Source organism: Erythrolamprus reginae, chromosome 7 (genome assembly GCF_031021105.1).
Source record: "Erythrolamprus reginae isolate rEryReg1 chromosome 7, rEryReg1.hap1, whole genome shotgun sequence".
In the NCBI taxonomy this organism is placed as follows: Eukaryota; Metazoa; Chordata; class Lepidosauria; order Squamata; family Dipsadidae; genus Erythrolamprus; species Erythrolamprus reginae.
This window is the reverse complement of record NC_091956.1, coordinates 14,665,291-14,690,967: the sequence shown is the minus strand read 5'-3', so window position 1 is coordinate 14,690,967 and position 25,677 is coordinate 14,665,291. Positions and strand designations below refer to the sequence as shown.

The following is a 25,677-nucleotide window of genomic DNA, read 5'->3' as shown; positions in this document are numbered from 1 at the left end:
TCTTTGTGAAGTCGCCGCTATGGCCGGGCGCTGAAAGGATCCGGTCCCAGATCTTTGCACTTGGCGCTGCGGGGTAATCCTGCACCTGGGGGCGGCAGCGGGCACCCCTTCCGATGCAGAGAAACCCCCTGTTTTTGACCGGGCTCTCTGCGTCCGATCGCACTGCTAAAATGCGACCGCCAAAGCAAAAACGGAGGTCTGGGGACGGAGCTCCGTCGCCAGCTTCCCAACGCGGCTCGCAGCCACCGGAAGTCCCCCCTTCAAGTTATAAATATGCAAATTTTTCAATATTTCGGTGACTGTGACACTTTCAAAGCACCACTGATAAAATTAACTTCATACTTCTGGAGAAGGCTCCTATGTTTAAGGCTTTGGGTCTCTCCAGCTTTTGCTACTTTTACGATTTGTGGACTTAGCATAGCTGGCTAGAGCATTCTGGGAGCTGAAGTCCACAACTCTTTGAAGTTGTTAAGTTTGAAGACTCCTGCTTTAGCCGACTCCCTTGAATTGGTTCTGTTGTGGCCCATTCGCGTCCTGTGCAATTAGTAATGGACCAGAGAACTCAGAGACAGTGGAGGCATGGCACAAGCGTCCTGTGTTCCTGGCACCCAAGTCTTGACAGCAAAGAGGACATGGTGTCAGAGGTTGAAGAGCAACTAGGACCTTCTGCACCTCCTGAGATGAGTGACTCAGGAGAAGTGGAGGAGCCTCTTCTTGATGCTAGGATTCACAGGGACTCTAGGAGGCAAGAGTGGTTACTCAAAAGGAGGTTTACTCGTGAGTAGCGCTACTGGCTATTGGGCCACGCTCTCAGGCTATTTAAGTCGGAGTCATGCAATGCTTCTGCCCAGAGAACAATGCAGTTCATCCTAGAAATCTAGTTTCAGTTTTTGTCTTTTGGCTTGTGGTTTAAAAGAACCACATTCCTGGCTTTCTTAATGAGCTCTGGGCTTTCAGCCAATTTCTGTAAGTCTACAATAAGAAACTTAATTACAATATAGTAATTATTGCTGTATTCTTGAGGCTCTGGCCAGCTGGTTTTATAATCAGTGTGGTGAAGCCTTTGCTAGTTTTCACCTTCTTTTCGAAAAGACTCACGCTGCATAAGACTTTTGTAAATAGTAAAATCTTTATTAGTTAATCTGGTGGTGTGCATCTGATTTTGGGGGGGCTCAACGCTGGGACAGGACAGGTTCAGTGAGTTTTGACCCATTTTACGCTTCTCTCTCACTGCAGGCTAATAAGTCTGTCCAGCAGGGAGAGGAATAGTTGTCTGCCACACTTATTCATCTCCGCCCCCTGTCTTTTATCCCCAGAGCTTGGGTGGGCTTTGCTAGCAGCGGTGGCTCTTCTAGCCCAAAGACCAGCCCATAAATTTCCACTGCTCTCCTCTCCTCTGCCTTCTGCATGTCAGGCCCTGGACCCAGCTGTTCCTCCCCTTCCTCATCAGCCACCTCCAGACCTGGGGGCTGTTGACTGTCCATCTGAGGGATGATGGATAGCCCAGGCTCCACCTCTCTCTCTCCCCCCCCCAGCTTCGTTCTCTCTTCCCCCTCAGACTCTCAGGTTGCCCTGATGCTGATCCTGACTCCCATGCCTCCTCCTCTCCCTCCAATTTATTCCCAGAGGTAGGGGGGGGGGCTTCGCTAGCAGCGGTGGCTCTTCCGTCCCAAGGACCGGACCATAGATTTCCACTGCTCTCCTCTCCTCTGCCTTCCGTGCATCCACACACCAGGCATTGGACCCAGCTGTTCGATTTCTCAATTAGCAACATAAAATTCAGGTTCAATTGTGACCTTAAGTTGAGAGGACTTCTTGTACCTACAAACCTAAGAGTGATATTTGTTGATGTTGTTGTTCTTTTTCCCTTCCGTTATGTGACCCCCCCAATATTAATAACACCTGTGTTTTCTTGTTACAGTCTGGAAGAGGTTCACGGCTTCTTACAGAAAGAAGGCTTCCGGAAAGTACATTCCATCTCTGATTTCGACGGTTACACCTATTGCCGGGACAAACATTGTGAGGATGGGCTCATCTTCCCGTCTTCCCTTAAAGACAAGCTGCTGACCTTGGAACTCTACACGGACCACAAGCTCCTCTTGCAAGTAAGTGAAAAGAGGCTGTGCCCCACTGAAGAAATGTTTGAACCCTTCCAGGATGACAGTCCCCCCCCCCTCTAATACATGTAAGCATACATTGTTGGTTTATTTTATCTATTGCCAAACCCAAATAGTTATGTACATAGTTCTAACAATCTTGACTGGTTCGAGGTTGATTCATCCTTCCATCCTTCTGAGGTTGGTAAAACAAGGACTCAGATTGCTACAGATGCTGACTCTGCAAACCACTTAAGAGAGGGCTGTAAAGCACTGTGGAGTGATACATAGGTCTCAAGTGCTACTGCTGTCAGTCAAAGCATTGTTTTGACTTGGGTTGCGCCCCTTACGATGGCATATGGCTCCAGAACAGGGCCCGTTGTTGGCCAGCCAAATAATTCCCACGCTGGTGTTTTCCCTCTCACCCTTAGGATAATTCCCGGAGCCTGGCGGTACATTCGGTGAAAGCTCTGCTGAATATGGACGACGATATTTTAATTGCACAAACGGGGTCCTGGCTCACTGTGGCCCACATGTCGGTGCTGACCAATCAGGAGACGTCCCGGGTGTTTGTGTGCGGAGTAAAGTCGGCGGCCCGAGAAGCCGAATTGAAGGAGCTCTTTGCACGCATGGAGTGTAAAAGTAAGTACAAGATTCATGGCATTATTTTCACATATAAAAAGCCTGACAGGTGGTCCTCAACTTATGACCCTTAAATAGTGTGAGGGCGTGACCCAGTAGCCAGCATTACTACTCGTGAGTAAATCTCCTCCAACCACTCATGTTGCCTAGATGCCCTGTGCACTCCGGCATGCAGAGGAGGCTCCTCCTCTACTGAGTCACTCAGCACAGGAAATACAAAGTCATTCCTCAGAGGAAGTGCTTATTCACTCAACCCAGAAAGTTCAGAAGGGCCTTGCTGTTATTCTTACCCTGACCTCTCATCTTCTTCACTCTCAGGTGTTCCCTATAATGTGCACAGTGTGCTATAGCGCACGAGATTTTCCAGCTCCACGCACAAATTTCTAATTCCAATGCAGAGGTCTGACCTCTACGCTGGAATTAATAAATAGAACTCTTGCTGCTCTGTCATAGGGCAGCAACAGTTCCTCTCCATAAAGGCGGGAAAGAAAGGGGCCAATTGCAGGCCCGCTTTCCTCCCCGCCCCTTTAGCCCCCTTCCACCGGCAGCCGAACGGTCTTTCTCGTTCAGCTGCCGGCTAAAGTAAGTACCCACTAACCGCCCGCCAGGTGAGGGGAGGGATCCCGCTAACCGTCCGTTGCTGGGGGGCCGCGGATCCTGGTGCTACATCCCTCCCGCTGCTCGCCCGCCACCGAGGCCCTGCCGCCGGTTCACCACGTCCTGCCTGCCATCCAGGTCCCACCGCGTCCCTCCCGTTGCTCCTCCGCCGCTGAGGCCCCGCTGCTGGCTTGCCATGTCCCGCCCGCTGCCTATGCCCCACCTTGTCCCTCTCGATGCTCGTCCACCGCCCAGGCCCAGCCTCGGCCTACTCGGCCCTGGTGCGGCCGAAGTGCAGGACGGAGTAGGCGGCAGCGGCTACTGCTCGGGCCTGTCCCCAAGGTTTGCCTCCTCCTCCTCCTCCACTGCGCTGGGGGCTGCCACCCGCTGCCAGGTCCCCTCCACCGCCCAGTGAAGATAAGTATGAGACGGCAGCCTGCATCGAGAGCATGGACCTGGCCACCGTTGAACAGGTAGCAAGAGGGCGGAGAGAGAAAGAGAGAGAAAGAAAGCAAGAGAGAGAGAGAAGAGAGGAAGGAAGAGAGAGAGAGAAATGAGAGAAAAAAGGGGAGAAAAAAAGAGATGAGAAAATGAGGCACAGAATGAGAGGAAAGAGAGAGAAACAAAAGAGAGAGAGAAGTGACTCTTGATATAAAGAATATGGTAAAAAGCACCCAAATAATAACAGAGAAAAAAACCCAACTGTCACCTGTTTTTGGAAATGGTTCAAGAGTGTACACACACACATACACACACAAGGGGGGAGAAGACAGGGACGGAAAAAGAGAGGGGAAAGGAATGAGAGAAAAAGGGAGGAAGAGGGAGAAATGAGAAACAAATGAGAGAGAAAAGGGGGAGAGACAGGAGTGGCACCCAGAAATGAGAACAGTGGTAGAAATTTGAGGAGGGATGATTGATTATTAAATATGGATTGACTATGGAATATTGGTAAAAGATATCTTTAGGTGTTGTTTAATATTAGGATGTATTAATTCATAAAATTGGATTAGAATTTTAGAACTATATAGAATTAAATTGGTAAAATTAACGGAAGATACATATGATAAATAAGGGTTTTGTGATATGTACTGTATGATTTTATGAGTTTGCATTATGAATTTAAAATATACTTGGAAATATAGAAAATTGATGAAAGTTAATAATAGTAAATGCTAAGTGCCTGAAAATTAACCGAGCTTGGAAATATTGAATGAAATTATAGAAAAGTATAATTTATGGAAATATATTAATCGATTCATTGGTGTTCAGATAGATTTTCATAGTAATACTAGATTACTATAATACTATGATAAATATTTAAGAAATGAAGATTTTAAAGCATGGATTTATTAATAGTTGTGCTTTTGGTTTTGCTGGTTGTTTTAGTTTTAATAGTAATAGATTTTGTTTTTGTTTTATTAATTTCTTTTAATAAAAAGAAGGGGATTTTTTTCTCCTATTTATTTACTTACTTACTTACTTACTTACTTACTTACTTACTTACTTACTTACTTACTTACTTACTTACTTACTTACTTATTTTTTATTTTATTTATTTATTTTGTCCAATACATAATACACATTGAAGAGAAAGATATGTAATAATATAAGTAAAGAAAAGAATAGAAGAAAAGATATAAAAGTATAGGTGAACATATTTGAAAGGAAGAAAAGATAAATGAGATAAGGAGAGACAATTGGACAGGGGACGGAAGGCACACTGGTGCACTTATGCACACCCCTTACTGACCTCTAAGGAACCTGGAGAGGTCAATCGTAGATAGTCTAAGGGAAAAATGTTTGGGGTTAGCAGTTGACACTACTGAGTCAGGTAATGAGTTCCACGCTTCGACAACTCGGTTGCTGAAGTCATACTTTTTACAGTCAAGTTTGGAGCGGTTAATATTAAGTTTGAATCTGTTGCGTGCTCTTGTGTCGTTGCGATTGAAGCTGAAGTAGTCATTGACAGGTAGAACGTTGCAGCATATGATCTTGTGGGCAATACTTAGATCGTGTTTTAGGCGACGTAGTTCTAAGCTTTCTAGACCTAGGATTGATAGTCTGCTTGATAGTCTACTTCTTTGCCACCAAGTCTCGAAGGGACTGCCGCTCAGACACTATACTTTTCCGCCCACACCAAAAAAAAAAAATTAGAGGGAACATTGCTCATCGGTTCCATTCTTAACTTGCATACTCTCTCTCTCTTTTTGTTTTTTCCTTCCCCTCTTGCTGTCCCCAGATATCGAGCTGCTTCATGAAGATTTTGCCAACATCGAAGCCACGTCTTCCAAGCTGTATAAAGTCAAAGTGATCTTGCTCCTGCCTCGCTGCTCCGGCCTGGGGGTCAGCAATCCCATCGAATTTATTCTAAAAGAGCGCGAAGGTAACTTTCCCGAAGGTTTCCGATGTCCAGTTCTAGGGAAGGATGGTCCTTCCCTTTCTGTGGCATTTCTGGTCATTATCTTTCTGGTCTCCTCCTCCTCCTCCTCCTGTCTCTTCTTTTCTTTTTCCTCCCTCTTTCTTCTCCTTTGTCCTTCTTCATCACCTCTTCTCCTTCTTTTTGCCCATTTATCTTCTTCTTCTACTTTTTCCTCTTCCATCTTTACTTATTTATTATTTATTTTATTTATTTATTGGATTTGTATGCCGCCCCTCTCCGGAGACTCGGGGCGGCTAACAGCAATAATAAGACAGCGTACAATAATAATCCAATAAAAAAAATGATTAAAAACCCATTAATATAAAAACCAAACATACATACAGACATACCATGCATAAAATTGTAAAGGCCTAGAGGGAAAGAGTATCTCAATTCCCCCATGCCCGGTGGCAGAGGTGGGTTTTAAGTAGTTTACGAAAGGCAAGGAGGGTGGGGGCAATTCTAATCTCTGGGGGGAGTTGGTTCCAAAGGGCCGGGGCCGCCACAGAGAAGGCTCTTCCCCTGGGTCCCGCCAAGCAGCATTGTTTAGTTGACGGGACCCGGAGAAGACCCACTCTGTGGGATCTAACTGGTTGCTGGGATTCGTGCAGCAGAAGGCGGTCCCTGAGATAATCTGGTCCGGTGCCATGAAGGGCTTTATAGGTCATAACCAACACTTTGAATTGTGACCGGAAACTGATCGGCAACCAATGCAGACTGCGGAGTGTTGGTGTAACATGGGCATATTTTGGAAAGCCCATGATTGCTCTCCCAGCTGCATTCTGCACGATCTAAAGTTTCCAAACACTTTTCAAAGGTAGCCCCATGTAGAGAGCGTTACAGTAGTCGAGCCTCGAGGTGATGAGGGCATGAGTGACTGTGAGCAGTGACTCCCGGTCCAAATAGGGTAGCAACTGGTATACCAGGCGAACCTGGGCGAACGCCCCCCTCGCCACAGCTGAAAGATGTTTCTCTAATGTGAGCTGTGGATCGAGGAGGACGCCCAAGTTGTGAACCCTCTCTAAGGGGGTCAATGATTCTCCCCCCAGGGTAATGGACGGACAGATGGAATTGTCCTTGGGAGGCAAGACCCACAGCCACTCAGTCTTGTCTGGGTTGAGTTTGAGTTTGTTGACACCCAACCAGGCCCCAACAGCCTCCAGGCACTGGCACATCACTTCCACTGCTTCGTTGACTGGACATCCTTATCTATCTTCTTCTCATTTTCTTTGTCTTCTCTTTCTCTATTTTCTTCTCCTCCCTCATCCTTATCTATTTTCTCCTTTTCCTCCTCTTCTCCTTCATCCTTATCTTCTTCTCCCTCGTCCTTATCTTTTTTTCCTTTTCCTTCTCTTCCTTCTCCTTTATCCTTTTCTATTTTCTTCTCCTCCCTCATTTATTTTCTCCCTTTCCTCCCAGCCACTCCTGTTCATTTTAAATGAGAAGGCAGATTGTAACCGTCGTTTTCTGACCACTAATATACCCTGTTGTTGCAGTAGTCGATTTATTTAATTTCCTCTTTAGATGCAGAGTTGCTTCGAGATCTCTCTCAAGGATCGGTAGCTGAAGACAAGCTAAGCACCCTCGCTCAACAGCAGCTGAAGGAGCTGACCCACGCAATGCAGTGTGAGTTTTATTTGTCATGGACTCCAAACTTTGTGAGTGACATAGGGGAAGGTTTGGTAGGGAAGGTTTACCTATTTGCCGATGACTCTAAAGTGTGCAATAGGGTTGATATTCCTGGAGGCGTCTGTAATATGGTAAATGATTTAGCTTTACTAGATAAATGGTCAAAGCAATGGAAACTGCAGTTTAATGTTTCCAAATGTAAAATAATGCACTTGGGGAAAAGGAATCCTCAATCTGAGTATTGTATTGGCAGTTCTGTCTTAGCAAATACTTCAGAAGAAAAGAATTTAGGGGTAGTGATTTCTGACAGTCTCAAAATGGGTGAACAGTGCAGTCAGGCGGTAGGGAAAGCAAGTAGGATGCTTGGCTGCATAGCTAGAGGTATAACAAGCAGGAAGAGGGAGATTATGATCCCGCTATATAGAATGCTGGTGAGACCACATTTGGAATACTGTGTTCAGTTCTGGAGACCTCACCTACAAAAGGATATTGACAAAATTGAATGGGTCCAAAGACGGGCTACAAGAATGGTGGAAGGTCTTAAGCATAAAACGTATCACGAAAGACTTCATGAACTCAATCTGTATAGTCTGGAGGACAGAAGGAAAAGGGGGGACATGATCGAAACATTTAAATATATTAAAGGGTTAAATAAGGTCCAGGAGGGAAGTGTTTTTAATAGGAAAGTGAACACAAGAACAAGGGGACACAATCTGAAGTTAGTTGGGGGAAAGATCAAAAGCAACATGAGAAAATATTATTTTACTGAAAGAGTAGTAGATCCTTGGAACAAACTTCCAGCAGACGTGGTAGATAAATCCACAGTAACTGAATTTAAACATGCCTGGGATAAACATATATCCATACTAAGATAAAATACAGGAAATAGTATAAGGGCAGACTAGATGGACCAGGAGGTCTTTTTCTGCCGTCAGACTTCTATGTTTCTATGTTTCTAACCTAGAATAGCTACAATTCTGTATCTATAACAGCGCACCCTTCCCAGCTTGTTGCTACCCAGCTCCTTTGTCTCTTCTTAAAAGCAAGATTTATTTCTTCCGTACTCCAAGTCTCCAATATTTGATCTTCAGAGACTGTGGGTCTGATGGGCAAAGTCGGAATTTTAAGCTCCCAAGTCAATGTTTGGCAGACTTTCAAGAAACAGAGTTCAACTGCCAGAATTGTATGCAAAATATACCGTATTTTTCAGAGTATAAGACGCACCCTTCCCCAAAAGAGGCTGAAAATTCAGGTGCGTCTTATTCTCTGAATGCAGCTTTTTTCGAAGCTTTTCACCCCCAGCCCTAACTAGGTGCTAACAATCTTCCCAGCTCTTACCTTGCAGGCTCTTTCATTGTTACTCTCTGCAAAGAAAGTTTTTCAAGCCCTAAGTCTTTGCAGGGTTTGTTTCATTCCTCTAACTTGCTCCATATGTTTCTTTCCATCCCTAACCAGGTGCTAATGATGTTCCTAGCTCTTACCCACTTGCAAGCTCTTTCACTGTTACTCTCTGTGAATGTTTTCCAAACCCTGTCTTTGTAGGTTTTTTAAAATTCTACTGGCTCAGAATTTTTCTTTCCAGCTCTAACCAGGTTCTAACAATGTTCCTAGCTCTTACTTGCTTGCAAGCTCTTTCATTGTTACACTCTTAAGGTTTTTAAAAAAACCTTATTTGGGGAGTGTATTTAGATCAATCTAAAAGCCTTAACCAGGGGATAAATGATAATGAGCCGGGGTGGCGCAGCAGGTAGAGTGCTGTACTGCAGGCCACTGCAGCTGACTGTAGATCTGAAGGTTAGCGGTTCAAATCTCATCACCGGCTCAAGGTTGACTCAGCCTTCCATCCTTCCGAGGTGGATAAAATGAGGACCCGGATTGTGGGGGCAATAGCCTGGCTCTATTAAGAAGTGCTATTGCTAACATGTTGTAAGCCGCCCTGAGTCTAAGGAGAAGGGCGGCATAAAAATTGAATGAATGAATGAATGAATGAATGAATGAATGAATAAATAAATTTAATTTAATTTAATTTAATTTAATTTAATTTAATTTAATTTAATTTAAATTAAAATAAAATAATAAAATAAAATAAAATAAAATAAAATAATAAAATAATAAAATAAATAAAATAAAATAAAATAAAATAATAAAATAAAATAAAATAAATAAAATAAAAAAGATAAGATAAGATAAAATAATAAAATAAAATAAAATAAAATAAATAAAATAAAAAAGATAAGATAAGATAAGATAAGATAAGATAAAATAATAAAATAAAATAAAATAAAATAATGTGCTGAAACTGACCAAACTAAGGATGCTAGCCAGATGAATATTTGGTAAGCAGATTCTTTTCCCTATTTTCCTCCCCCCAAAATAAGATACATCTTATATTCCAGTATGGCTTATATTCCAAAAAATATGATAATTTTGCCAGTGAATTTGCCCCATTTGTGCCAGCTTTTAGAAGTTTCTCCCAAGCTTGTTCTTGAATCAAATAATTTCCTGGACTCATCTTTGACTCTTCAATCCCTGCAGTTGTTAAAGTACAAGCTCTGGTCTACTGCACCTGCTCATTGTACCCAGAAGAAAACGAAGCAGTCGTGAACAATGCTTTGGCGTCTGGAGCAGAAGGAGCAAAGGCCCAGCTGTACAAGTAAGGAACAACGCGCTACCTTCCTCAGAAAAATATTTCTATGGGTCCTGTTTGAATGGTTGCATGCTCAGAAGCAGAATAGAGCCAGAAAAGGGACCTTGGAGGTCTTCTAGTCCAGCCCCCTGCTCAGGCAGGAAACCCTATACCAGTGACGGCGAACCTTGTTTGGTTCACTTGCAAAAAGATGTGGGGGGGGGGGTGCTAGCATGCATGCACGTGCCCACACCCCTTCCCTTTCCCCCACACATGCGCTCCCACCCCCATGCTGCCCCCCGCACATGTGCACAGGCCTTTCTGAAGCCTGGTAGGTGAAAAAAATGCCCAAACGGGCAAAGCAGGAGTTCGGGAAAACACACTTCCGTTTTGCTGTTGTGGTGGGTTGTTTTGCAAACCGGAGGGTTCAGGGGAGCTTCCTGAAGCCCCAGAGTGCAAAAAATAGCACAACAGGCAAACAGGAAGTTTGGAAAACGCACTGTGTTGTTTTCCCCGAAGTGTCTGGAGGACGAAACTGTCGTGGGAAGAGCTCAAATAGGATCAGCCCGCGTGAGCTGAAACGAGACTAACCACGGAGGTCGATGGAACTGAGCTATGAGGAGACCTTCATAACTTTATTAGAAAAGTAAAAAAATGATAATAATGCCCGGAGCAGGCAAAAGCATGTCTTTACATCTTAAAGACTAGAATAGAAAGATGTCTGCTAGTCTTCTCTTCCTGTGTAGGAAAGGAAGTGAGGAAAGCAGGGATACATCATAGAAAGGGAGGAGCTACATTAACAAACAAGAGTTAACTATTTAACTACTGGATGTTTCTGAATGTCTTTGGAGGCTGTCAATCCACAGCGTGACAGAAACAGCCTTTCCCAAGGCCAAAAATCAGCTGGCCAGCGTGCACATATGTGCTGGAGCTGAAACATAGCAAAGTCTCACGTGCCCTCCAATATGGCTCTGCATGCCACCTGTGGCATGTGTGCCATAGGTTCACCATCATGGCCCTATACAATTTCAGACCAGTGACTGTCCAGTCTTTTCTTAAAATCCTCCAATGATGAAGCATCCACAACTTCTGGCGGCAAGCTGTTCCGCCGGTTAATTGTCCTCTTTGTTAGGAAGTTTCTCCGTCATTCCCTACTTGATTAGAATCTGACTCTGAGATGGAGGACGAACCCCTGACAGAGAGCAGGAGAGTGGCTCCATTGGCTGTGGAGGAAATTGGGGAAGGGCAACGCCAGGCTGGGCGGATAGGGGAGAGGTGGAACAAGGGAGAAGGGGTTCTGATAAAGGCCAAAGCCCAAACCCTCCTCATCCTCAGGCGCATAGGGAAGAACGGAGAAGAGAGCAATGTGGGTTGCGTGGCTTACAAAAGAGGAAAGGGCTCCAATTCCCTTTGCAAGGCACACCTGGGGATGGAGTTTAAAGGAGAGGCGGTTGTCAGGAACAAACACTGAGTTCATGTTTACTGCTTTCCTGGCATCCTCCCAGTTGGTTTGATTTACTGCCGTGCTACTTCAATTCTGGAACGTCTTATAAAGGCAACGGGGCAGTCTTGTTTTTTCCTCAAAGACGTTTCACTTCTCATCCATGAAGCTTCTTCGGTTCTGACTGAATGATGGAGGATGGGAGGGTTATTTATATTCCTTGCAGACATCACTTATCCCCTGTCTACATCACAGTCCTTTCAGCAGTTCCAATACGCAGGTGACCCTGATGGCATAGACAAACCTCCAAGTGGCCTCAACAACTCTCTAAAAGAACACAAATGACTAGCTGTCTGCAAGAAATTTAAATCCTTCCATCCCGCCAGAGCTGAAAAAGCTTCTCGGATGAGAAGCGAAGCATCTTCAAGGAAAAATGAAATCCATTGGCCTTTTGAAAAAACACCTTTGGGGCAAGATAACAGAGTGGGAGGGGACCTTATGGGTCATTCTAGTCCAACCCCCTGCCCAAGCAGGAGACCCTGCCCCATTTCTAACAGGTGGCAGTCCAGTCTCTCCTTAAATGAAAACTTCCAGGGATGAAGCTCCCACAACCTCTGAAGGCAACTTCTGTTCCATCGGTTGATTCTTCTCACTGTCAGAAAATTCTCCTTATTTCCAGGTTGAATCTCTCCTTGATCAGTTTCCATCCATTATTCCTTGTCTGGCCTTCAGGAGCTTTGGAGAATAGCTTGACCCCCTTCCTCCTCTCTGTGGCAGCCTCTCAAATATTGGCAGACTGCTCTCATGTCCCCCCCCCGGTCCTTCTCTTCACTAGATTAGCCATGCCCAGTTCCTGCAACCATTCCTCAAATATTTTAGCCTCCAGTCCCCTAATCATCTTGGTTGCTCTTCTCTGCACTCTTTCTAGAGTCTCAACCTCTTTTCTTTATAGCATGGTGACCAAAACTGGATACAGTACTCTAGGTGTGGTCTAACTAAGGCTTTATAGCAGTGGTTCTCAACCTTTCTAATGCCGCGACCCCTTAATACAGTTCTTCATGTTGTGGTGACTCCCCCACTGTAAACGCCAGATTGGTCGGATTTTAAAAATATGTTCCAAGGCGCCAGAATAGAAGCTTTAGTTCCTAACTGTTGTGGTTCAGCCTGAGGCTGCTCAGGGACCGGCTGTGTCTCTGCTGGCTCCATGCCCGGAGGAGGATGACAGCGAAGAGGAGGGGGCTGAACAGTCGGACGGGGGAGAGGAAAGTCAGGAATGGGATGAAGGAGAACAGCATGGGGGGCTCTCCCCAGCCAGTAGCTTGGAATCATTAGGTGATGAAGCACAAGCCGTCATAGACATGCGACAGAGCCGTTCAGATCAGAGAAAGGAGCAATTAAGGAAGTATTATCAGCACTGAATTAGGAACAGCTGGGCTTGGGTGTGGTCCTCCTTAGCAGGGTTTAAAAGGCAGGCAAGCCCTTGAAGCCATGTGGAGTGTTATCAGTTGGAGTTACGGTGTCCTGCTTTGTTCTCGGCGTCTCTGTTCCTGGCTTGTGGCCCAGCAGTTTGGAAGACCTGTGGGAGGTGTAGGTCTGCTATCTACAGCCTCATCTTGGCAGCAAGAATCCTGTATTGCTGCATGGACTTTTGCCTTCGTGGATATATCTGAAGATACAGCATTTTCCTGTTTATAAGGACATTTTTTGTTACCTGTGTTTTTCTTGAATTTTATAAACTGCCTTTGCCTTTTACTGGTGTGTCTGGCTTCTATTTTTGGGTTGGTATTGGCTTCTGGAGTGACCCAGATAGAACACTAACACCATGGGAAATTTCTTTTCCTGTGGTCTTAGGTGACCCCTGTGAAACAGTCGTTCTACCCCCCCCCCCAAGGGATCCTGACCCCCAGGTTGAGAACCACTGATTTATAGAGTGGTATTAGTATCTCCCTTGATCTTGACTGTATCCCTCTGTTAATGCAATTTAGGATTGCATTGGCTTATTTGGCTGCCAATGCACATGGCGGGCTCATATTTAACTGGTTGTCCACTAAGACTCCAAGATCCCTCACACAGTCACTGCTATTAAGCCTGGTTTCACCCAATCTAATTGGGTTCTTTATTTAGTGATTGGTTTGTTTATCAGCACAGCTTTTGAACCTTAGAGAGAGGGAGACCATGAATTGAGCGATGTTTATTTGATGTAATGCCTTCAATATCCTCATGTTTCTATCTGCTTCAGGCTTTGCCCACCAGTTCTTCCTTTGTGTTCTAAGGCGGAAGTCAATATATCGGAACAGAAGTTCTTCCGGTTGGAGCCTTCAGATATTTCAAATAGCTGTTTTATTGCTGTTTTAAGCCGAGAGGTGAGCCAATGTGTTTCATTATAGCTCACGAGGAAGGGGAACGTAGTACAGTGGTACCTCTACCTACAACAGTGTTTCCCAACCTTTTTGGAGCCGCGGCACATTTTTCATATTTTCAAAATCCTGGGGAACATGGGGGGGGGGTGCTAAAAAAAGTTTGGACAAAAAAAATATCTCTTCCTCCCTTTCGCTCTATTTCTCTCTCCCTCTTTCTCTCTCTTCCTTCCTTTCTCTCTCCATCCCTCTTTCTTTCTCTCTTCCTTCCTTCCTCTCTTTCTGTCTCCTCCTTCCTCTCTTTCTGTCTCCTCCTTCCTCTCTCATCTCTTTCCTTCCTCTCCCTCCCTTTCTCTCTTTCCTTTCTCTCCCTTTCTGTCTATCCTTTCTATCTCTCACCCCTTCTCCCTCTTTCATTCCCTTTCTCTCCCTCCCTTTCTCTCTCATTCCTTTCTCTCCCTCTTTCCTTCCTATCTCTCTTTCTTTTTCTCCCTCCTTCATATCTTCTTTCTCTCCCCCTTCCTCCCTCTTTCCCTTTTCCCCCTCCCTTTCTCTTCCTTTTTCTCTATCCTTTCTACTTCTTACTCTTTCTTTCTCTCCCTCCTTCATTCAATTTTCTCTCCCTCCCTTCCTCCCTCTTTCCTTTCTCTCCCTCCCTTTCTCTTCCTTTTTCTCTATCCTTTCTACTTCTTACTCTTTCTTTCTCTCCCTCCTTCATTCAATTTTCTCTCCCTCCCTTCCTCCCTCTTTCCTTTCTCTCCCTCCCTTTCTCTTCCTTTTTCTCTATCCTTTCTACTTCTTACTCTTTCTTTCTCTCCCTCCTTCATTCAATTTTCTCTCCCTCCCTTCCTCCCTCTTTCCTTTCTCTCCCTCCCTTTCTCTTCCTTTTTCTCTATCCTTTCTACTTCTTACTCTTTCTTTCTCTCCCTCCTTCATTCAATTTTCTCTCCCTCCCTTCCTCCCTCTTTCCTTTCTCTCCCTCCCTTTCTCTTCCTTTTTCTCTATCCTTTCTACTTCTTACTCTTTCTTTCTCTCCCTCCTTCATTCAATTTTCTCTCCCCCCCTTCCTCCCTCTTTCCTTTCTCTCCCTCCCTTTCTCTTCCTTTTTCTCTATCCTTTCTACTTCTTACTCTTTCTTTCTCTCCCTCCTTCATTCAATTTTCTCTCCCACCTTCCTCCCTCTTTCCTTTCTCCCCCTCTTTCTCTTCCTTTATCTCTATCCTTTCTACTTCTTACTCTTTCTTTCTCTCCCTCCTTCATTCAATTTTCTCTCCCTCCCTTACTCTCTCTTTCCTTTCTCTCCCTCCCTTGTTCTCCCCTGGGGCTGCCTGTGCCTGCTCTGCACCACCCAACACGGACAGACAGCCCCCGGTCGTCGGTTCGTCGCCCCCCACCCCCCCACGGAGGGAGATCGGGCTGGCGGGGGCGGCGAATCCACCTCCCCAACCGCGCGGAGGGAAATCCGGTAGGCGGGCGGGTGGCCGCGGCTCCCTGCGCGCCCCTGGAAAAGCCTACAGGGCCACCTACAGGGAACGGTGCCCGGGGCCGCTTTAGCCGCCCCCCCGCCATCTCCCCGCGACTGCCTGCGCCGCTGCAGCCGCGCCCCCCCCCGCTCCCACCGCCAGTGCCCTCCCGCCGGGCCCCAAAGGACACTTGCCGATGACGACAGGGAAGCTTCAGCTGGGCGGGCGCTGCCGTGCCGGTGCCTCCGACCTCCCGGTTCCTGCTCGATGCCGCGGCCCAGCTGAAGCTTCCCTGTCGCCTGGGCGGGGCGCTGCGGTGCCTCTGAACTCTCCGCTCCTGCCCGATGCCGCGGTTTCTGGCGCTTTCCTGCGCGCCCCTGGAAAAGCCTACAGGGAACGGTGCCCGGGGCCGCTTTAGCTGCCCCCCCCGCCATCTCCCCGCGACTGCCTGTGCGAAGAATGGAGCTCTCCTTCCTGCCTTCCTTCTTTGGGGCCCAGCAGGAGAGCGCCAGAAACCGCGGCATCGGGCAGGAGCGGAGAGTTCAGAGGCACCGCAGCGCCCCGCCCAGGCGGCACACCTGGCGATGTCTCGCGGCACACCAGTGTGCCGCGGCACACTGGTTGGGAAACGCTGACCTACAAACACCTCACAAACTTTTCTAGATAAGAACCGGGTGTTCAAGATTTTTTTGCCTCTTCTCAAGAACCATTTTCCACTTATAAACCTAAGTCTCCGAAACTTTAACCGGAAAAGGCAGGGAGAAGCCTCCGTGGAGCCTTTCTAGGAATCTCTTGGGAGGTAACAGGGCCGGAAAAGGCAGAGAGAAGCCTCTGTGGGGCCTCTCTAGGAATCTCCTGGGAGGAAACAGGGCTGAAAAAGGTGGGGAGAAGCCTCCATCGGGCCTCTCTAGGAATTTCCTGGGAGGAAACAGGGCCGGAAAAGGCAGAGAGAAGCCTCTGTGAGGCCTCTCTAGGAATCTCCTGGGAGGAAACAGGGCTGGAAAAGGTGGGGAGAAGCCTCCATCGGGCCTCTCTAGGAATCTCCTGGGATGAAACAGGGCCGGAAAAGGCAGAGAGAATTTTTCCCTATCCACCTTTTCTATCCCATGTATGATTTTATACCCTTCGATCAAGTCACCTCTTAAACGCCGTCTTTTCAAGGCTGAAGAGACCAAGGTGTTGCAACCTGGTTTCATAAGGGAGGGGCTCCATATCCTTGATCATTCTTGTTGCCCCTTTTTGCACCTTTTCCAGTTCCATTATATCCTTCTTGAGGTCCAGTGACCAGAACTGTACACAGTACTCCAAGTGTGGTCTCACCATCAATTTGTACAGAGGCAATACAACACTTGCCGACCTATTTTCAATTCCCTTCCTAATCATGCCAAGCATGGAATTTGCTTTTTTTTTTACTGCTGCTGCACACTGGGTTGACATCTTCATTGAGCTGTCCACCAAAACCCCAAGACCCTTTTCTTAGGTTGTCTCAGAAAGTTTGATCCCCATCAGTTGGTAGATATAATTGGGGTTCTTCGCCACGATATGCATAACTTTGCACTTATTTAGGTTAACATAGCAATGAAGCTCGTAAAATGGGACGAACCTCACTGAAACAATGTTTTCGCTTAGCAACATAAATTCTTTGCCGTCGTTAAGTTGAGGACTGCCTTTATTCCAATCGCAGTTCCCTCCACGGGCTTCCAGCTTTGCTAACCTGCGTCCTTTGCTCTTTTTTTTTTAGCGTGACCCATCCGAATCGGTGACCGTAAAAGACGTTTTGGCCCGCGCAGCGGCGAAAGGCCTGCTGGACGGGATTGACCTGGTGAAGCCATCCAAGAGGGAAGAGAAGAAGAAGAAGAAACACCGAGCCACCCAGTCAAAGAACCCGATTAAAGAGGCGGTAATCCAATCCCGGATTCAGGAGTTCCTGGAACGCGAGACGAAATCCGGAACAATGGAGTCTTCAGGATCGAAGGTGGCTCCCAGCGGCTCTCAGGCATTGAGCCAACCCGGTGAGCCCATAACTTTGAAGAAAGCGACCAACCCTCTCTCAAACTCGTCTCTGCCCGTGATGTCGAAGACCAACCTCACCGCCACCTCCTCCATGCAAAAAGTCTTGGAGAAACACCGGAACACCGGGAAGCCCAGGAATGATGACCGAGTCATGATTTTGAAGCCTGTCGAGATCGTCCTTCCACCGGTGATGATGCCATATTTCAACCCCCAGGGGAACAGGGCTCAGATTTCAATGAACCACTGCTACTATCGTTGGATCGGGGCAAAACACGGGTCGGTCAGCCCTTCAGCATCCAAAAGACTAATTAAGTCCAAAGAGCCTACCCTATCTACCATGACCAAGCATTCTCGTCCGTGGCTTTGAAGTGGGCGCCATCTTGGTTTCTTTTGATTTTTGTTTCGCTCCTCTTCCCCGCCCCCCTCCCACCCTGAATTTGAGACTGACGTTCGTCGAACTGACAGCTGCCAAATATCGTTTGGGCCTTAAAAGTACTTTCGAAAATAAATCAAAACATAGATCTCTCTCTTGACGTTATCACAAATGAGCTGCTTTGCAAAGGTTTTTAAAAAATTATTATGATGAACATCCAGTTTTGAACGTCCCAAAAAAAATAAAAAAAGGAACCCAGCACGCTTATGGATTATGCAGATCCCTGGAGGGAAATTTATAAAGTTTGATGCAGGGTAGAGCTAGCTTCTTGTTAAACCACCCACCACGGACCCAAATGGATTTGAAGCGACTGAAGTTTTAAGGCGAACCGCTCGTGCACAAATTAAAACCGAGATGGGGGCAGCTACATCAAAAAGAGGTGCCAAGAGGCGACATTTTTATTCCCGATAGATTTCAGATCATTTCCCTCCCCCCCCTTAGGAATTGGGAATGCGTTCCCTATTTCTGACTTTTAGAAGACCCCCTCCTCAACTGACCTTCAACTGGTAGGCATCCTGCTCGCTTAAAAACCCACCCTTAAGAAATGTACAAAGTACTTTGAAAGCGCAAACTGGCTTTGAAAGAGAAAATCCTCACTATTACAACAAGAAAGTTAAAACAAGAGGCGTTTCCCCCCCCCCCTGGCGTTGGCATCAAGATTAACACGCTATTCCTTTGGCTTCCAGGGGATAATCAGACTTCATTAGCGGTATAAATCGTCAAGTTGTTACGCCGTACGGTTAACTGGAAACTAGAGCATATTAAAAGATTCCTGATTAATTCTTTTCTTTGTCTTTTTGAAAACGATTTCTTTTCCTCTGCCCAAAACGGCAGGTGAATCTGGTTGCGACGTACACATTTTAAGAGCCGATTTCTGCCTTCTGGAAATGATGCCCTGGCAAGCCGCAGATCCTTTTTAGAACGGACTGAGGGGCATTTCCTTATTTTAATTTTATAAACCTGTTTTTAGAAACCTGTCCGAGGCAGTCCTTGACTTATGACTACAACGGAGCCTGTTGTGAATGGAAAGATCAAAAGCAACGTGAGGAAATATTATTTCACTGAAAGAGTAGTAGATCCATGGAACAAACATCCAGCAGACGTGGTTGGTAAATCCACAGTAACTGAATTTAAACATGCCTGGGATAAACATATATCCATCCTAAGATAAAACACAGGAAATAGGTTTAGGTTTAGGTTTAGGTTTATTGGATTTATATGCCGCCCCTCTCCGCAAACTCGGGGCGGCTCACAACAATAATAAAAAAAAAACAGTACAGTACACAATACCAAATCCAATGCCCACCCATCCAGATTCCAATTGAAATTAATAATCTCATAAAAAAAACAAAAAAAACAAAACAGTATATATAAAAAACAGGCACACAGTCAATCAATCAACAAAACAACATGGGCAAGGGGGAGGTGTTTTAGTTCCCCCATGCCTGACGGCAAAGGTGGGTCTTAAGGAGTTTACGAAAGGCAGGGAGGGTGGGGGCAATCCTAATCTCAGGGGGGAGCTGGTTCCAGAGGGTCGGGGCCCCCACAGAGAAGGCTCTTCCCCTGGGTCCCGCCAGACGACATTGTTTAGTCGACGGGACCCGGAGAAGGCCAACTCTGTGGGACCTAACCGGTCGCTGGGATTCGTGCGGCAGGAGGCGGTCCCGAAGATATTCTGGTCCGGTGCCATGAAGGGCTTTATAGGTCATAACCAACACTTTGAATTGTGACCGGAAACTGATCGGCAGCCAATGCAGACTGCGGAGTGTTGGAGTGATATGGGCATACTTGGAGAAGCCCATAATTGCTCTCGCAGCTGCATTCTGCACGGTCTGAAGTTTCCGAACACTTTTCAAAGGTAGCCCCATGTAGAGAGCGTTACAGTAGTCGAGCCTCGAGGTGATGAGGGCATGAGTGACTGTGAGCAATGACTCCCGGTCCAAATAGGGCCGCAACTGGCGCACCAGGCGAACCTGGGCAAACGCCCCCCTCGCCACAGCTGAAAGGTGTTTTTCTAATGTGAGCTGTGGATCGAGGAGGACGCCCAAGTTGCGGACCCTCTCTGAGGGGGTCAGTAATTCCCCCCCCAGGGTAATGGACGGACAGATAGAATTGTCCTTGGGAGGCAAGACCCACAGCCACTCCGTCTTGTCTGGGTTGAGTTTGAGTTTGTTGACACCCATCCAGGCCCCAACAGCCTCCAGGCACCGGCACATCACTTCCACTGCTTCGTTGACTGGACATGGGGTGGAGATGTACAACTGGGTATCATCGGCATATTGATGATACCTCACCCCATGCCCTTGGATGATCTCACCCAGCGGTTTCATGTAGATATTAAATAGCAGGGGGGAGAGGACCGACCCCTGAGGCACCCCACAAGGGAGAAACCTCGGGGTCGACCTCTGACCCCCCACTAACACCGACTGCGACCGACCGGAGAGGTAGGAGGAGAACCACTGAAGAACAGTGCCTCCCACTCCCAACCCCTCCAGCCGGCGCAGAAGGATACCATGGTCGATGGTATCGAAAGCCGCTGAGAGGTCAAGGAGCACCAGGACAGAGGACAAGCCCCTGTCCCGGGCCCGCCAGAGATCATCCATCAACGCGACCAAAGCAGTTTCCGTGCTGTAGCCGGGCCTGAATCCAGACTGCTGAGGACCTAGATAATCGGCTTCATCCAAGGACCGCTGGAGTTGAAGTGCCACCACCTTCTCGACAACCTTCCCCATGAAGGGAAGGTTGGAGACTGGACGGTAGTTATTAAGCACGGCTGGGTCCAGGGAAGGCTTCTTGAGGAGGGGGCGCACAACCGCCTCCTTATAAAGTGGTGGAAAGGACCCCCTCCCCAAGGAGGCGTTGACAATCTCCTGGACCCAGCTCCGTGTCACCCCTCGACTGGCCGAAACCAGCCAAGAGGGACACGGATCCAGTAAACAGGTGGCGGAACTCACAGCTCCAATGGCCTTGTCCACTTCATCAGGTGTCACCAAGTCAAACTCCCCCCAGACAGATGGACAAAGACGTTTAGCCCCAGTCACCTCGACTGACTCATTGTCAGTTGACTCTGTTTCACAATTGGAGTCGAGGTCGGCCCGGATCCGAGCGATTTTATCAGCGAAAAACGTGTTAAAATCCTCGGCACTACTCTGCAAGGGCTCCCCAACTCCCCTCTGATTAAGAAGGGAGCGGGTTACCCTAAACAGAGCGGCCGGGCGGGATTCCGCTGATGCAATCAAGGCGGCATGATACGCGCATCTTGCCGCCTTGAGCGCCACTTTGTAAGTCTTAATATGAGCTCTTACAAGTGTTCGATCGGATTCGGACTTACTCTTCCTCCATCGCTTCTCCAGACGTCTCTTCTGGCGCTTCAACACCCAGAGCTCCTCGTTGAACCATGGAGCTCTACGGGGTCTAGTGCCGCGGAGAGGTCGCAACGGCGCAATCCGGTCAAGAGCCTCCCCTGCAGCCTTGTTCCAGGCCTCAGCAAGAGACTCTGCCGAACTGTGGACAAGTGTATCTGGAATAACCCCAAGCGCCATCTGAAAGCCTTCTGGATCCATCAGGCGTCTGGGGCGGAACCTCCTAATTGGTTCCGCCTCCCTGCGGGGAAGGATTGGAGCCAGGAAGTTAAGCCGCAGTAGGAAATGATCTGACCACGACAAAGGCAGCACTTCTAAGCCCCTTAATCTCAGATCATTACTCAGTTGCTCAGAGAGGAATATCATATCGGGTGCGTGCCCACCCTCGTGAGTCGGACCCTGAACTACTTGAGTCAGGTCCATGGCTGTCATGGTGGCCATGAACTCCTGTGCCAGTCCAGAGGAACCGCCGAGCGACGGCAGATTGAAGTCCCCCAGGACGATAAGTCCGGGGAACTCCACCGCCAGCCCGGCCACCTCCTCGAGCAGCACAGGCAGGGCTGTTGACACGCAGCTGGGAGGCAGGTACGTGAGTAACAAGCCCACCTGAACCCCTAAGTCCAACTTCACCAGGAGGGACTCGCAACCCGCAACCTCTGGAGCAATGAGCCTACGCAGGCCAAGACTCTCCCTGGCTACAATAGCCACTCCTCCCCCCCTTCCCTGGGGTCGAGGTTGGTGCCATACCCGAAACCCAGCTGGGCAAATTTCAGAGAGAGGAACTCCTCCCTCTGGGCCCAGCCAGGTTTCGGTCACACAAGCCAGGTCGGCCTCCTCATCCAGGATCAGATCCCGGATGAGGAGAGCTTTATTTACCACCGACCTGGCATTGAGTAGCAACAACTTGAGCCCAGGGCCAGAATTACACTCATCACCAGTGCTTTGAGTTAAGCTCATGGAGCCTGAAGAAGGGATCGCTACTAAGCAGCGATTCCTCCTTCCCCTGGAACGGCTAGCTCCATGGCTTCCGCCATACCTGCCTCTCCCCAGCAAGACTGGGATATTTTGACCCTCTGCCACCCCAGAGATAAGTGTCCCCTCCCCTCCTGCCCCTCCAGCGTCAGGTGTGCCAAAAATTCCATTCATGTCATATTCATTCATTCCATACATATTATAATCCCTCTCACCCACTCCATTCCATCTATCACTCCCCTCCCATTCATTTTCATTCACAGTATTCCATTCATTCCAATAATTACTAAAATAGTCCCATTCATTCATGCCATCACTACCATCCTCCCATCCACTTAAAAATCCCCACAATAATTTAATTAAAAAGAGTTAATATAAAACTAATAGTTCATATTATTAAAATATTAATTATTAAAAATATAGATAAATATAAGTAATAAAAATAAATATATAGTATAAGGGCAGACTAGATGGACCATGAGGTCTTTTTCTGCCGTCAGTCTTCTATGTTTCTATGTTTCTATGTTGTTAAGTGAGACATGGCGAAGTGAGCTTCGCTCCATTTTACAACCTTTTTTTGTCATTCCCCCCGTTAAGTGAATCTTTTGCAGTTCTGAAGTTAGCGACAACATGGCTTGTTAAGTGAATCGGGCTTCCCCGTTGACTTACCTGGTCAGGTGGTCGCAAAAGCGGATCATGAGACCTCGGGATTAATTGTAAGTCATAAATATGAACCCACCGCTAAGTCCTCTGAATTTTGATCATGTGACCATGAGACTACATGGAATCGCTGTGGGAAAAATGATCGCAAGTCCCTTTTTATCAGGGACAATGTAAACAGCTATTGTAACTCAAGGACTACCTGTTGTTTGGACGCAGTGGCTCAGCGGCTAAGACGCTGAGCTTGTCAACCAGAAAGGTCTGCAGTTCAGCGGTTCGAATCCCTAGGTGGCAAAACGGGGTGAACTCCCATTACTTGTCCCAGTTCTGCCAACCTAGCAGTTTGAAAGCATGTTAAAAAATGGGAGTAGAAAAATAGGGACTATCTTTAGCGGGAAGGTAACAGCGTTCCATGCACCTTCAGTGTTGAGTCATGCCTGCTACGTGAATACGGAGACGTCTTTGGACAGTGCTGGCTCTTCTTTGGCTTTGAAACAGAGATGAACACCGCCCCCTAGAGCCAGGAATGACTAGCACGCATGTGCAAGGGGAACTTTTACCTTGACCTGTTGTTGGTTATGCTTCTGAGTATATGCAAAGTCTCTTCCCACATTTTCAGTTGATTTCAGCCCTAGGTTGCATTGTTATATTTTAGCTGCTATGTCCCGCTGCGTGCTTGCAATTAACTAATCATTTTAGCTTCTCAGCTAAAATTTGTTCGACAGCTCCTTTGCTGTCAAATAGCTAGCTAGGGAATTCTGGGAGTTGAAGTCCACAGGTTTTAAAAGTTGCCAAAGTTGGACTCAAGTTATTCTAGAAGAGAAAAATTAGTACCGTATTTTTCGGAATATTAAATGCACCTTTTTCCTCCCTAAAAGAGGCAGTAATGCTGTGAGCCGCCCCGAGTCTTCGGAGAGGGGCGGCATACAAATCTAATAAACTATAAATAATGATCATCCCAGCTTGCAGGCTTTTTTCATTGCTACTCCCTCTGAAGTTTTTTTCAAGCCCTAAATCTTTGCAGGCTTTGTTCGATTGCTACTCACTCTGAAGAATGATTTTCCCAACGAGGTGCTAATGATTTTCCCAGCTCTTATTGGCTTGTAGGCTTTTTCAATGCTACATACTCTGAAGTTTTTTTCCAGCCCTAAGTCTTTGCAGGTTTGTTTTCATTCCTACTCCCTCTGAAGTTTTTTTTCCAGCTCTAACCAGGGGGTAAAATAATGTGCTGAAGCTGACCAGACTAAGGACGCTGTCCAGATGAATACCTGGTAGGCAGATTTCCCCCCTATTTTCCTTGTCAAAAACTGAGAAGCCTCTTATACTCCGAAAAATACAGTATATTCTTTTGTGGAATGCTCCAGTATCCATAACAAGTTTTTTTTTAAAGAAACAACCCAGTGAACATGATTAAAGTCCCAATTTAGGTTAGATAGCCTTAAATCTCACGATGGAAGAAACCATCTTAATTTATATATATTTTTATTACCCCGGCAGATGTTTTTATTGATTGATAAACATGTTTGGAGCAACACAAAATACAATAGCAAAAGTTGCTCTGCCTATCTCTGCTCATCATCACCCACCCACCCAATCCTAAAACTTTTCACCCTGGCGAAAGGACCACTCCAAGCTCATGAACGTGGAGACAAGCAGTTGATGGAATTAAAATTTATTCTTGCAAATGGATTACATTTAAAAGGTGTCAGAGGTGGAAGAGGTCAGGGGCGGGGTGGAAAAAGAAAAGTTCCTTTGCAAACAGCATTTTTTTAAACCTTAAACACAAGGAGCTCTTGCTGATAAATTCTGCAGTGTTTTGTTCCCTTCGATGGGAAAAGGGGCAAAAAAAATGTACATATTTTTCTTTTAAACCTGCGAGGCCCAAGAGAGAGAGGGGAACTAAGGATCAAAATAACAATAGGTCTAGATCAAGGCGATCGAGAGGCAGTGGTTTTTGGAGGACACAATAAACCTAGATATTTACAGAGGTTCTCAAGTCATCCAAAGTTGCTTTCCCCCAAAAAGGCTCCTTGAATCCTTTCACTTCTCATCCAAGAACTGAGGAAGCTTCTTGCATGAGAAGCAAAATCTTTAAAGAAAATAATAGTGTCCATCTACTTTTCCAAGATCGCTTTTTCAACTGAACGGATAAAACAGACTCCATTACTACAAGCCTGATAATTCTGCACTCTTTATCAGGGAGAACTCATTGCCTTAGAAACAGGATTTTCAGAGTTTCTTCCGTCTTTGTTAGCAGCTCTTCAGTTATTTTTATTTTGCGAATGAAAGCCATGAATCTCAGCCAAAGACAAGTTTTAATCGATGCTGTGTGGACCAAGGGAGTGGAAAGTGACAGAGATGCTGCAAATTAGTTTAATTACGAGGATTATGCAGAAAGTCAGGTTACAAGGCACGTAGCTCTCGTGGGGAATGTTCGCGGTGGAAGTTGTATTACTATCGTGTAGCTGGAAGCCAGCGGAAGAGAATGAGCAGCACCAGTGGTCAGTAGGTCATCGACTGGCATCGTAGAGAAGGTTAGAGATGGGCATCCTCATTCAGTTTCCCTCCAATTGTGAAGTGCACACTGTAATATGCTCCCTGAATGTGAAGAGCAGGAACACTGCTGCAATGGGTGCCCAAGATGCTGATTGAAGCACACAAAATCGACAGCAAGTCCCGCCCGAGAATTTCTTGACCATTTAAAGCCCTACATGGCATTGGGCCAGAATACATCCGGAACCGCCTTCCACCGCACAAATCCTAGCGGCCGATAAGGTCCCACAGAGTTGGCCTTCTCCGGGTCCCGTCGACTAAACAATGTTGTTTGACGGGCCCCAGGGGAAGAGCCTTCTCTGTGGCAGCCCCGGCCCTCTGGAATCAACTCTCCCCTGAGATTAGAACGGCCCCCACCCTCCTTGTCTTTCGCAAATTACTCAAGACCCACCTTTGTTGCCAGGCATGGGGGAG

General features: G+C 46.8%; 1 protein-coding gene across 3 annotated transcripts in view; it reads left to right on the top strand.

Annotated features, from left to right (window-relative positions):
* NSUN7 (NOP2/Sun RNA methyltransferase family member 7) overlaps positions 1 to 18,496 on the top strand; it is a 36,045-nt gene extending 17,549 nt beyond the window's left edge. For all 3 annotated transcript variants that reach the window (XM_070757036.1, XM_070757037.1, XM_070757038.1), the window contains exons 6-12: positions 1,922 to 2,105; positions 2,528 to 2,738; positions 5,575 to 5,718; positions 7,279 to 7,380; positions 9,919 to 10,036; positions 13,690 to 13,813; positions 17,012 to 18,496. In XM_070757036.1, coding sequence (XP_070613137.1) covers positions 1,922 to 2,105; positions 2,528 to 2,738; positions 5,575 to 5,718; positions 7,279 to 7,380; positions 9,919 to 10,036; positions 13,690 to 13,813; positions 17,012 to 17,650 — 1,522 coding nt within the window. In that variant the 3' untranslated portion in view covers positions 17,651 to 18,496. The remainder of the gene's footprint in view (positions 1 to 1,921; positions 2,106 to 2,527; positions 2,739 to 5,574; positions 5,719 to 7,278; positions 7,381 to 9,918; positions 10,037 to 13,689; positions 13,814 to 17,011) is intronic.
* Positions 18,497 to 25,677: the final 7,181 nt, after the last annotated feature.